The sequence below is a fragment of the Urocitellus parryii genome, chromosome 12 (assembly GCF_045843805.1).
Source record: "Urocitellus parryii isolate mUroPar1 chromosome 12, mUroPar1.hap1, whole genome shotgun sequence".
Classification (NCBI taxonomy): domain Eukaryota; kingdom Metazoa; phylum Chordata; class Mammalia; order Rodentia; family Sciuridae; genus Urocitellus; species Urocitellus parryii.
The window spans coordinates 99,050,500-99,063,824 of record NC_135542.1 but is presented as its reverse complement, the minus strand read 5'-3'; the positions used below and the strand labels follow the sequence as shown (position 1 = coordinate 99,063,824).

Here is a 13,325-nt window from a genome sequence, read left to right as displayed (position 1 = left end):
ACCTACCTATCTTCCAAGACATCTCTCCCCACTTGAAAACACACACACATACACACACACACACACACACACACACACACACAGTATTAGGCCCTGTGCCAAACAAAGCAACATAATGAAAAGAAAGAGAGAGAGAAAAAAAAAAAAAGACAGCTGTTCCTTTCCCAAATTTCACAGTCTAGAGAAAGTAATAGACATAAAAGGAAATGGTATAATAAATACTATCACAGGCAGAAATAGGTATAGGTGGTTAAAAGATAGGGTAATCATTGTGAAGGGTAAAATGTGGAGAGAGGGCATTCAAACCAGGCCTTGAAAGATGATAAGAGCTTCACAGGCATAAGAAGGGCAAGTGAAAAGCACAGGTCCCCAAATTCCAAATTTGAATTCCATGTGTTTTAGTATAATTAATACTGCCTGATACAGTTTATCTACTGGGAGCTTTGGGGATGGATCTGAAATTCTTATGAAAGAGACTGCTATTTAATATGAAAGCAGGTATACTGATCTAAAGGTGAGAGGAGAAGATGGCATTTGGAATCTGAAGTGGCAGAGCTGGTGATGCTTCAGCAGGAGCATGGAGGTAAATAAAGGTCTAATTCTAGATCTTTCTAGCCTGCTCTGCTCCAGGCTGCTGGGATGGCTTTGGAAATGCTGTAGTCCAAGGGAACTGTGCCTAATGAGTTCAAGGACATCAGGGATTGGAGAAGAATCAGCACCACATATGAAATCCTCAAAGAACTTGGATTATGTTGCCCAGAGGGGACAATATTTCATAGATTGCTCTCGAAATACCTGAGGGACTACATGCAATGACCTAGGTGGCTGTTGCACTCTACAAGTAGGGTTTTTTGTTGGGTTTTGAAAAGGGGGTGTTGACTTAGATGCTGAATGATTCCTAAGTATGCTGGATAGATACCTGGTGGTTTCAGTGATCAGTCACAGAGACAACAGCAGGTTGAGGGTGAGGACAGAGTCAAGGACTGCCTCATGCAGTGTCAGACACTACCTCCGTGGAGCTAGAGAGCACTTTAAATGTGACCACGGCAACATGTTGAAATACTGGGCTAAATAAAATGTATGATTAAAGTTTTAATTAGTGACACTTGTTACTCTTTTCTAATGTGTATACTAGGAAAATTTCAATTAAAAAATGTGGGTCCCAGGGGCTGTGGATGTGGCTCAGTGGTAGCGTACTTCCATAGCATGTGTGAGACACTGGGTTCAATTCTCAGCACCACATATAAATAAGAAATAAATAAAGGTCTATCAACAACTAAAAACTTAAAATTAAAAAAAAATGTGGGTCCTGTTATATTTCGTCAGATATCATGCTCTTGGAGTCAGGACATCAGAAGTCCCCTTCCCACGTAAATGATAATAGTTATAAAAGTATCTGTCATTGAAGCTTCTGCATATGTACTTTGAAGAAAGGGTCCTATGGCTAATAAAATTTTTTTATTTGATTATTCTAAATCTAAGGTAATGTAAGGAGAAAAAAATAAGGAAGGGAAAAAATAAGGTAAGGAGGAAAAATCTTTCAATGCAATATTATGCAGAAGTTCAATGGAATGAGGTAAACTGTGTCTTAGATTAAGGCATATTTTAGGTGAACAAAGCAAACTTTGTTAAGAGCTTAAAAGTCAATTATTTAATATATTTATATATATTATATATACATGTTATGTAATATATATTTTATATATTTTTTCTAGTTCTTCATCTATATATATTTACTTCAGTTATTATTTGGAAGACATACCTGACAACACAAGTTTTCAGTGGGAAGTTAATTGTGTGCTGGTGGAGAATTGATGTGAAGCAATTTATAATGCTTGAATTATTTTTTTTATAAGGAGAATGTAGTTATCTATGAGAATAATGCTACTATACTAACACTAATACACTGAGTAATCTTTACTTCTTTATAGTCCATGAGCCTTGGGGGAAGAGAGTGTTAGTAAGGGGCAATTGAAAAGTACCTGGGTTACTCCTCAGTTGGAATTAAATTTAGGAAATGCATGCAAGAAGCAAGCAGGGCCTAAGGCTGCAGGATATTCAGTGCCTATCTGGGCTTGCTGGAATCACTTATTCCTTTTTAAGTAAAGGGTCCACCTGGTCTAAATAAGGAGCCAAGCGATTTACCAGGTTGCAGCGAGTAATTAAAAAGCGAAGACGACACTTGGGATCCCTACTAGAAACTCAGATCAGCTGTGTGTTACAGAGGCCTCACATACCCTGATCATCAGCACAGCCTTTCTGATGTCTCGAACACCGTCATACACCAGGCGAGAGGCATCGATGAATTCATTCTCCTCAAATGGTTGAGGGACGTTGGCACTCAGGGCTTCGATGGCAACCTCGACTTGTTCTGCAAAGCGTGGCATCACTGGGATAAACAGAGAGAAAAGCAGTAGATGAGGCAATCTTCTCTCATTGCAGCCCTTGGGCAAGGTGGTAGACCTTTCCAGCCAGATGGGGTTGGTCCAATTTAGTCATCTTTGTGGCACTTACCTCTGTATGGCAAATAAAATGTACACCATGCATGGTGATGTTTGCAAAAATGAAAACTTTTATAACCCATCCAAGGTAGTGTGGTGTAGCATAGGAGTATAAAGTACATGTTATGCTAACCTGAGCAGAGTTCCACTTCCACTGGTTACCAACTGTGAAACCTTGGCCAAGTTTCCTTAGCCCTTCTCAACCTGCTTATCTATAAAATGTAGTAAGATCTTGTGTCTAGATTCAGTAGGGACAGTGCATACAAAAGCTGGATGGAATCTAGCCCATAAAACGTATCAATAAACATTTAACTCATATGAGAAATTATAGTCATAACTGGTAAACAGCTGATCTTAACCCACATGGCTTCACAACAGCATGCAAATGAAATGACCCAATACATTTCATTTTTTTTGTTGTTGGAAATGCAGAAATTGAGACATGGTGGTGGGAGATGGGATTGAAGGGAGGCTGTGAAGGACTCATAAGAAGAAAGAGGAAAAAGACAGCAGAGTCCAGCAGAAAGACCCATTGAGAGAAAACCAATGAACTTAAAGGAAAATTTTCCCATTTTGCCAGGATCATTCTGATGTGAAATAAAATATGCATATAAGTTTTTAGAATGATGACACCTCTTTCTTCTCACAGGGACACCCTCAACCCCCTGGAGATTTGCAGAAAATAAACTTAGTGGAAAGTCTGTAATGTTTCCACTGACTACTTAAAAATTGCTGCTGATTCACTGATTCTTGAAAATTGTAATTCAATTTTCTCAGCTGTTACCTTGTAACAACCAATTAGGAAATAAAAGCCAAAAGTACGATTCATTTTATTTACAAGGACAATAAAACAGAAACATCATCCATCTATTCCTGTTTCTGAATCTTCAGACCTCATTCCCTCTTGACGCTCATTTTCATGCTCTGCGGAAACTTTATGCATCCATTTTAATACTGGTGTGAGAAATTCTGCTAAATTACTCTACTCTTTAGGGGAAGAGTTTTCAAGATAAAACATCCCAAGAAAAGTGTGTTTCTACCAAGAAAAGTCAAATGTAAAAAAATAAAATAAAAACAGAGAGGGAGAGTTAGAGGAAAACAGTAACCACTCTTTTAATAAACACTATCGAAACCAAAAGCATGTATGGAGTAAATTTCCTTCTGTGTGTGAATTATTATGACGAGTTCTCTGTACTATATGAATTTTGTTTTACTCGGCCTTTTGAACTATATTTAGATGGAAAAAATTTGGAGAATATGGGACTGTACTGCTGCAAATATTAATCATATAAAATTGAGGTGATTGATATGCCAATTATGCTAATTTGATCACTATACAATTTATACACATATCAAAACATCACACTGCACCTCATAAATATGTACAATTATTATGCCAATTAAAATATTTGAAAACTATATTTCTGAAACAAATGCATTAAACTCAACTATTTTAATTATTCCTTTATGTTGTGAATAAACTTTTTCTACATGAATGAAAAATACAGATAAATGAATTTCACCTCTTTGACCACAAAATAGATTTTTTTAAATGTATTTGGCATTTAGGAGAGAATATTTTTCTTAAATAAATCTGCAGATTCTTTTTCTTTCTTAAACTGAAAATTCTGAGTTATATGAATTCCATTCTATTTGATGGTTAAGCTGCTTTAATAATGACAATCAACGATTTTTATAAATTGATACACTGTCAGGTAACACTTAGAAGCATAAAACTGTTTGCCTCTATTGTATAGCTAATAAGGGTTAGTACTCTTATATGTACACAGGATAGATATACTTTCAAATCAATAAAGAAAAAGAAAAAGTTGACAAAGGCAACCCTCAATTCATATAAAAGAGTCCATATACTGATATACTGTATACTAATATGTATACAATAAGATATTTTTCTTCACTAATAATTACAAGTATAGTAACATAGAAAATGAGTTTTTCATACATATTGGTTCAGGCAAACAAATTATAAATGGGACCTAATTCAACTGCACATTTTGGTGAACGCTTTTAACAAAATCTAGTAAAATGAAGCTTTCCACTCCCAGATGGTGAATGAGGACATTATCTAGGGCATTGCCAAATATTAACTTCTACAGAGATGCTGATTAATCACACTGAGCAACCCTAGGCTGAAGTCACAAGAATGTCTTTGTGTCTCTTGGTTACACTCGTTCCTTGTTAGGTTATATATTCTAGGGTTACAAAGAAGAAAATTATATAAAATTTCAGAATGTTAATAATTGCTTTTCAGAGTCCTGTCAACAGGCTACAACCCAGCCTTATTCTGAATCCTCCAACTGAGGGGGAGCTGTTGTGAGATGTTCACTCCAGATGCATGAGCAATAATGTCTGGGACAAAATGAACTAAGGCATGCAAATTGGGGGTCAGCCAGTATATTAAAGTAAGTCCTAAGGTCAGAAAACTGAACAGAGATGATTATTTGTGGAAAATTTAAAAATACACAAAAGAGTCTTGTGCATATTTTAAACATATAAGCATTTGTATATGTCCTCATATGTTTTGAAAGACTGTGCCACCTTACATATAGTGTTTACCTTTGAGAGGGAAATGAAGGTCATTATTTTAGTCTCTGTTCTTGTATCTTTGACTCTTTTTTATCATTCAAATATTTTAAATGAAATAAGTTATTCTCAGAGTTGTATGTTTCCTTTTAGAAGAAAGGCTCTGAAAAACAAAGTCCTTTCTGCGGTCAAAACAGTAGGTAAGTCCCTTAGAAATTGGAACTGTGGTAAAGTGTTTAGTATTCTACCTTCATAAATGTCATCTAGAAAGTGGAGTCAGGTAGCCCCCACTGCCCAGACCCTGACCCCCATGAACATATTTCTATCCACATGGCGATCTTTCTGGAGTCTGAGGGGGCAAGAGCGGGGTTTGCTACTTCTGTTTTCTTTGTGCAAGGTCACTCTGAAGAAGAAATGGGAGGCTGAAAAACAGTCGGTGACAAATTATCTTGCTCTAGCTACCTCCAGGCCTGATTCTGTGCCCAAGGGACAGGGAAGATAATACCTAGGGGGACCCTTTTCACGAGAAGCTCTGAAATGCCAGGTCTGGAGGAGGGCACATTCTATTTCATCGTCATGGAGCCCAGCACCTCTCCGTGACATGCCAGGGCGCAGGTAACAACTATGGTGTCAGTGGCCTGGCACTGTCAGAGCAGGTAGAAAAAAGGCCATTTTATGAAGGTACTAGATCAGAAATATCATCAATTTTTCATGGAAAAAAAAACGGAAGGGGAAGAACATCTTTCTCTATGGTCTAGTCCTAAGTACATTCAAAGTTTATTTATTTAGGACCTTACTATTATTTAGGACATTACTACTGCTCTTAGCCTGTATAGCTTTTCTATTTTGTTCCTCTTACTCCTGGTTTAATTTTATTCTGTTTTGCTTTTGAGAGTGATAAGTCAGAAAACCAAGAGTATATAGAACAATGATCCACCTTGGTAGAAACCTATGTATTAATTTAACTATGAATTCTTGTACCACATTGGTAGTGCCTGAAAAATTACATGCCCCCCAAATAATTCTGAGATAGAATTATATATTAAGAGTTTCTGATATAGGTTTATATAAATAGAATTTTATATCTACTTTCTGACTTGCATCCAAAAATGTGGGCAAAACTTTGTTATTGTTGATCAAAAATACTGAATTGCTGAAAAGGTGATCAAAGTTAGAAATAAACTTTCAAATTCTAGCTATACTTTTGTATGCAGACTGCACACTAGGTCACAAAATGATGGCATTCCAGGAGTAATGAAATCAGAATTAAATGTGCATATAAAAATCAAGGTCACATCATTCCAGTGTTGATGGAGATCCTAAACCATAGGTAAGGAGGTTCTGAAATGAATCCTTTTGAGAGACTTCAGAGGTGAAGTTTCAGAGCACAAGGTGAGTTAGTCAAATGAATGAGAAGTTGTGCTAAAGTGCAAGTAGGACTGCTGACAGGGAAAAATCCAAGGTTAACTAGAGGTGGTGGAGATGAACCTCCAGCCAATCCCATCATCTCTGAGAAACTGTCTAAAAAGCCCTTGCTCCGACTCTAAACATTCCAACGTACTCTAAAATCTTTCATGAGATACAGACACACACAAGCATCTGGCATTTATAGTTCATCTCTCTCCTGCTTGTTTTACCTCCTATTCCTACATATACTCAAGTGTTCCAATTAGATTGAATTATGCCTGTGTCTCAAATATGACATAAAGACAAAACATGCCAAACCAACATGCCCATAAATAATTTATTCTCTTATATTGAAATACATTTCTCTTTGGTCAGATGAACACCTCCTCAACTTTCAGTCTTCAGTTTAGAATTAATTGCCATCTTCAATTCTTACATATCCCAAAGCATATAGTTTTCCACAATTTTATAACATCCTAATTACATGCACACATGCAGTCGTGCATGCGTGCGCGTGCACACACACACACACACAATTACAGTACTTAGTACATTAAAGTTGGTTGGCATTTCAGTATGTCAACTATTTTGCATATGAGTCACTTTTAGGCAGAGTCCACAACTTCTTCTTCCTTTACATCTTAAGTCTTTGTTATCCTTTTGGCACAGAGAATCTTACCACTGGAAGAGAAAGATGATGGGATGGAGGAAAGAACTCTTTTGTCAACAAGTTTTTCAGGGATAAAATGATACGTGTCACATTTCACATTTTCTCTCTTTTTCTGCCCATCAATCCATTCTTTTCCTTTGTTTACAGTAGGCCAATTCACCCACTATTCTTTGAAAAGGAATTGGGAGTATAACCATATTGATTCACTACCAAAAAACAGGTCTTATGGGACATCATGAAATAAACTGAAAACAGTACACGATGGATGGTAAATCTGAAAACTAGTAAGTTGTTGCAATTTGTCTTGCAAATTGGGCTCCCTCAGTTTTATGCCCTTCTTTCTCCTCAGCAGGGCCACGTCACCCTCGTGACAGTGCTGCATTGTTTATAAGGAATTTACTATGAAATCTACCTTCAATACAGAATTATATGAACTCACTTCTTGAAATTTCCTTTATGTCTTGATTGTCAAAAAGGCCATGATAGATATTGTTTCATTACAAATTTATCAGGTCCATAGGGAAAAGAATTTTAATTAAGTTAAAACTTGGGCTAGGGATACAGTTCAGTTGTAGAACATTTGCCTATCATGTGTGAGATATTAGGTATATACACACACAAAAAGAAAGATTTCAAATCCAGTTTGTCAAATAAAATACTCTTTCTAATAAACCTCCTAGCTTAAGCTAATATATTCTTGTGAGGCTATTTTCCTTCTATCTCACACTTACATCACTTTAATTATTTAATTTATGCTAGCTGATTGATTTTAAATCTTGAGTAAAGTATCCTCAAATGCTTTTTAAACATGTGGCAGAGACAATATAGAAATGAAACTTAAGCACTCTGTCTATATTTAAATCTTCCCCTGTCTAGACCAAAGATACACTGGCTTTGCTCCCTCTTGATAAGGCTTCTTCAGGTTGGAAGATATTGAACACTGGAATCCAGAAGCAAAGGCAAAGGCAAAATATCCCAACTCAGTCTGCTCCTTATTCCCTTATGACAAGCCATCAACTATTTTTCCCTCTTCAGAAAACCACCATGACCATGCTGGACAGTCCTAGCTCTTCCATCCTGTGTGCATCCTTGGGTATTCTTTCCTCATCAGTCATCTCTCTGTGGGAGTTCCAAAAGGCTACTATTTTCATAAATTCATGTTTGGAAAATTATAATGTACATTTCCCACATCAAAATCAAATTCAAGTCCCAGAAGGCCATACATAACCCATGAGCTGAATTGTTTGATAAAAGATGAAAAGGATGGCTTAGAAAAAGGAGAAGAAGAAAAAAGAAAAAACAGCAACTCTAAATTCCATTCACGATAACCACCCTAAGAGAACCAGGGAGCATCCATCTGCTCTTGTCTAGACACAAACTCCTTTCCCCAAGGAAAGAAACTGCTTGCTTGGAAGGTTTTCTTATAGTTTAAAATAAGCATCTCAAAAATAATCACAAACGGTTTATAACTTAAGAGGAAAGATGGCACATTTAATTTTGAAACTTGAGGAATGAATAAAGAATTGAGTGTGATGCCTTATTTAGCTTACAGTGTTTATCAGAACCTTGCTTGATAAATACAGTTTAATTTGGCATCAGTGGGGTTTAAAGACTTAGATGGCGTTAAGATGTAGTAAAACACTTGCTAAGAATTCCTTACACGTGATGTTAAAGATTCTGATTTTGATTATTAAGTATCTAATTTTTAAAAGGGTAAAAAAAATGCCCTTAAAAGAAAGCACTTTGTCATTATGTTTCACTTATATTAATAAACATATTTGACCTTCAACTCCAATCAAGGCTGGAAGAAATGAAGAGGCAGGTTTAGATCGAAAGGGGTTAAAATTTAATTTAAAAAATCAATACACATGACACAGGTCGTAAGATATACACACAATAGACTTGTTAGGGGGACAGACAGATGTGAAGAGTGGGAACAGGAGGCTAAGGGAATAATTCTACAAAACAATGGGGCCGCTGTGCTGACCCCCCCACACATTTTCTTTTCCACGAAGCAATTTACCTACAGCCCTGCCTGGCTTAAGGAAACAGGATATGTCACATTCCTCAGCAAGCTACCTGTTATCTACAGGAGAAATACAGACATGGAATAATGTTGACAGGAGGAACCCAAGTTACTCTGAAGGGGGAGACTTTTGTGACCCTTTTCACAAACCAGATCTCAAAACTCAGGCAGATAAGGATAACTCCTTCTAACCATAAAATCTGAAGGATTTATGGTTAATCATCCCATTAGAACTGTTCAGCATGGGCCAAGGTGACCCAGAGTTGTTATGGCAGTGGGGACTTGAAAGTCTGTGGTTATCCTGCTGTCAGTCAAAAGTGAAGAGGTGGACCCAGGTGGGACTGTCTGGAAACTTCTCTGGGATCCCTACAAAACTGAAGTACAGGAGAGGCATGTTGTCCCCTTTTCCCTCTGAGGGAACAAACTCTCTCCCTTAAGAGTGTCATTTTTCCCTTTTCCTATCCCTTCTAATAAACTCATGCCTGTTACTCAGAGCAACGTGTCTGAAATCTTTCCGACTTGATTGCAAGAATTGGGGTTTGAAAGGGGCGGGGGTTAGGGTTCTTCATGCTGCCTCATTTTCCCAGAAGTCCCCAGCCCTGAAACCGATTGACTACAGGAAAACCAACACATACATTAAAATAGGCAATACACTTCGTGCGTCACAATATGAGTGTATTGGGTTATAAGGTATTTAAAGAGATGGTTAAGTAAAAGTGAGGCCATTATGGATCATCTTAATCCAATCTGATTGATATCCTTCTAAGAGGAGGAAATTTGAACACAGAGAGACACCAAGAACACAAAATCAGACAGAGATGAGCATGTGAACAGGCAGCAAGAAGGGGGTCATCTTCAAGCTCAAAAAAGAAGGCTCAGCAAAAGACCAAATGCCGAATGATCTCTCTGATTAAGGATGTTGATCCATAATATGCAGGGTGTTGGAGATGGGAGGATTAAATGAACTCTAGATAGGGCAAAGGGGAAAAGAGAAGGGAAGGGGTAGGAAAGATGGTGGAATGTGATGGTCATCACTACCCTAAGTACATGTGAGAAGACAAGAAGGATGTGACTCTACTTTGTGTACAACCAGAGATATGAAAAATTGTGCTCTATATGTGTAATATGAATTATAATGCATTCTGTTGTCATATATAACAAATCAAAGTTTAAAAAATTTAAAAAAGAGAGCTCAGGAAACCTATCCTATAAATACCTTTATCTTGAACCTTTAGCCACAAGAATGATAAGAAAATAAATTATATTTGTTTAAGCCAAAACAAACAAACAAACAAAAAACAGGCAATAAATAAACAAATGGACAAATGCAGAGTTTGAAATATAAGGCCATATATTGGAACCAAATGAGTGTCACAGATAATAAAGGTAATGGGTGTAAGGAATGGGATTGGAATTTGTTGAGATGCAGGTTTTATGGGACAGTTAGAGGACTTCACTGATAAGGAAGAAATTGGCTAATGTTAGAAGACAAACCTGGGAGGTATGGGATCTCAGGGTCACTTTGACCATGATAAATAGAACCTCTCTGGTTCTTATGTCCATCAGTTATTTCTGGTTATTCAGCTACACTTAGAGGTTTTCATCTTCCATTATCAAAACAATTTCTGGAGTACTAAAGTGACATACTACATGTGCTTTCAAACAAGTGCCTGTCAGTGTATTCTTCACCTCTCAAACTGAAGTGCCCATCATTGATATGGCATATTCCCCTCTGTGAGAAGCTTGGTGATGGGGCTACATACTACCTCAGTTTGTGCACAGTGCATCCTGGCCTCTACTGCCAGTAGGCACCAGCCCTCACCCTGCTGGACATGACATACAGGATCCACTTCTTCTCCACTACCAGCAACATGGATGCTAGTACTGGTTCCCCTGAAGGGACAAAGAAATACCACATATGTGCAGTTCCCAGGATTCTGCAGCCATGCTATGATACATTGTAGGTATGCAGATTTATGTCCTTTCTTTTGTATTTTCTTTGACAATGGACACTCTGTGCTCTGTGTCCCCAAATTTATAACACATGATTATGTAATTGTGAGCCTTCCTATGTCCACCCCAGCCCATCTATACTATGTGTTGTGTATTTTATTAATAGGTTAAAATTGTGCATCTTCCTTTCTCTTCTTAAGTTTTATTTTCTGAGGTGATTCTTCAGGCCCTGTGCTACATGAGCTGCACATGTCTGAATTGTCGCAGAACACATCATTTACAAACAAGCCCATGTAGAAAAATCAATTTTCATGTTTCAGTATGGTTAGGGTTGTCTAAGCAAAAATGACTGGTCACCTGATCCAAAGGACAACTCAACAGCAGCCCTAAAAAAATATCTTGGAGGGAGGTTCACAGTTTTATTTCCTCCAAGATGTTTGCTTACATTTCAAGGGGGGATAAAACCAGGAACAATATACTTCTCTCCCAAGAGTTGTGCCAATCTAAGTAGGGCCTTTTCTGGAAGGAATATGGTTATAATAAGAGGCAAATACTTCTCTCTTGCCCTGAGAAGGGAAGGGGCAGTTGAAGACCAATTGCTATGTAACTTCCACGTCCATAATTTTATGTTTCTTTTCCTATAGTGCAGACTCTTCTGCATACACAGAACCCATCATCACACTGTCCTGACAGGGAAAATGGAATGTAGGGAACTAATGCTGTCAACAAGTTTATGCTCTGAGCCAGAAAACTTCACGTGCGTTTTTAGGACAAAGCAAATAAACGAAGATATTTAAAATCTTTATCAATCAGCTGTCTGGGATAATGTAGATTGTATAGGATTCAGTCATATAGAAAAGACATCGAGACAAACTTACGCATTGCCTTTTCAAGGGATATTAAGTGATTGAAATTTCCTTCTCATTCTTTCTATATTTCTGATTTCCCACCACCAGGACCATCAAAGCCACCAACAGGCACATCATTTCCTCAATATCACTATCATTTTGACCTTTCAGAAATAAATAAAATACTTTACACCAATAGTAAGGATTATATTAAAGCACATTTAAAATATATTAAAATGTCTAGGCTGAGCAAGCTCAGTCATTATAGCTTCTGTAGAAGTTCATTACTTCCATAATCTAATTTCAAGGTCAGTCAGTCATGGAGAAGTGACTTAGACTGGAACAGTCCTTCCTATCTATAATACCTAACTTTTTTGTCTTCCCAATGAGATGTCCCTGCCACCTTGTTCTAACATTGATATTATTTCCCTCCGTGCGTCCCTTCCCTCAATCCAGCCACAAGGATAAGGCAGATGGCCCAAATCCGTACAATTGTAAAATGCTACCCTACTGTGAGTCCAAATGTAGGAAGTACGCCCCAAACAGTCAATCAGATTGCTCCCCTTTGAAATGTAGAAAGTGGAAGGGGAAAATTCTCTCCATTTATTTAGGAATCTTGGGCTGTGAGCCGGAGGTTGCCAATGAACATATTCTCTACTAAAAATAAAATGTGCAATATCCCAATGGTTTGTGTTCATTTAATCAATGCATATATATTAAATGCTAATTGTATGATAAAAGCCTTCTAGGCTGTAGGTTCACACAGAAGCACCTGCCTCTAGGAACTGAACCTGGTTATGAGTGCAGCCTTTTACGCTGAAGAGGAAATACGTCAAAAGACTGAGAGTTCTCGGTTTCCAACTGAGATCTGAGTTAGCATTAAAGAATAAGTTCAATAAACAGATGTTGAGAAGGAAGAGGAGGAGGAAATAAAGAACATTATAGGGAGGATAGTGGGAGCTGTGTAGATGTGTTCTGATAGAACCATGAAGCACCTATCCAGATGGAGCAGTGGATTTATACACAGGATTCACAGGCACTATGAGTTCCTATGGAGAGTGGTCACCAAGAGACCAGCAACAGTGGTGTACATACATGTTCTAAGATGAATAATATTGGCCATCCTTGAGTGATCAAACATCAAGCAATACCCCAAACTGTATCCCAGAGGGATCAACTAATTTGTTTAAGATGAAAGTTAGTTGGCAGGCTACCGTAGGTTCACTCTATTGCATTGAACTGAGATAAAAGGACCCTTCAAAATTATTTCCAGCTGAGTACTTTCTATTTGCTGATCCTCTTACATTTCCTATGTAAACAATACAGAAAGGAGGTCAAGAATCTCGTTTCTCTCTTATTAAACTTCAGGTTCTAGA

At 37.5% G+C, this 13,325-nt stretch overlaps 1 protein-coding gene across 4 annotated transcripts in view; it reads right to left on the bottom strand.

Moving 5' to 3' along the window:
• The window catches only part of Ctnna2 (catenin alpha 2), a 954,264-nt gene that overhangs the window by 68,699 nt on the left and 872,240 nt on the right, over positions 1 to 13,325 (bottom strand). For all 4 annotated transcript variants that reach the window (XM_026396077.1, XM_026396076.2, XM_026396078.2 and 1 more), the window contains one exon: positions 2,238 to 2,389. In XM_026396077.1, the coding sequence (XP_026251862.1) occupies positions 2,238 to 2,389 (152 nt within the window). The remainder of the gene's footprint in view (positions 1 to 2,237; positions 2,390 to 13,325) is intronic.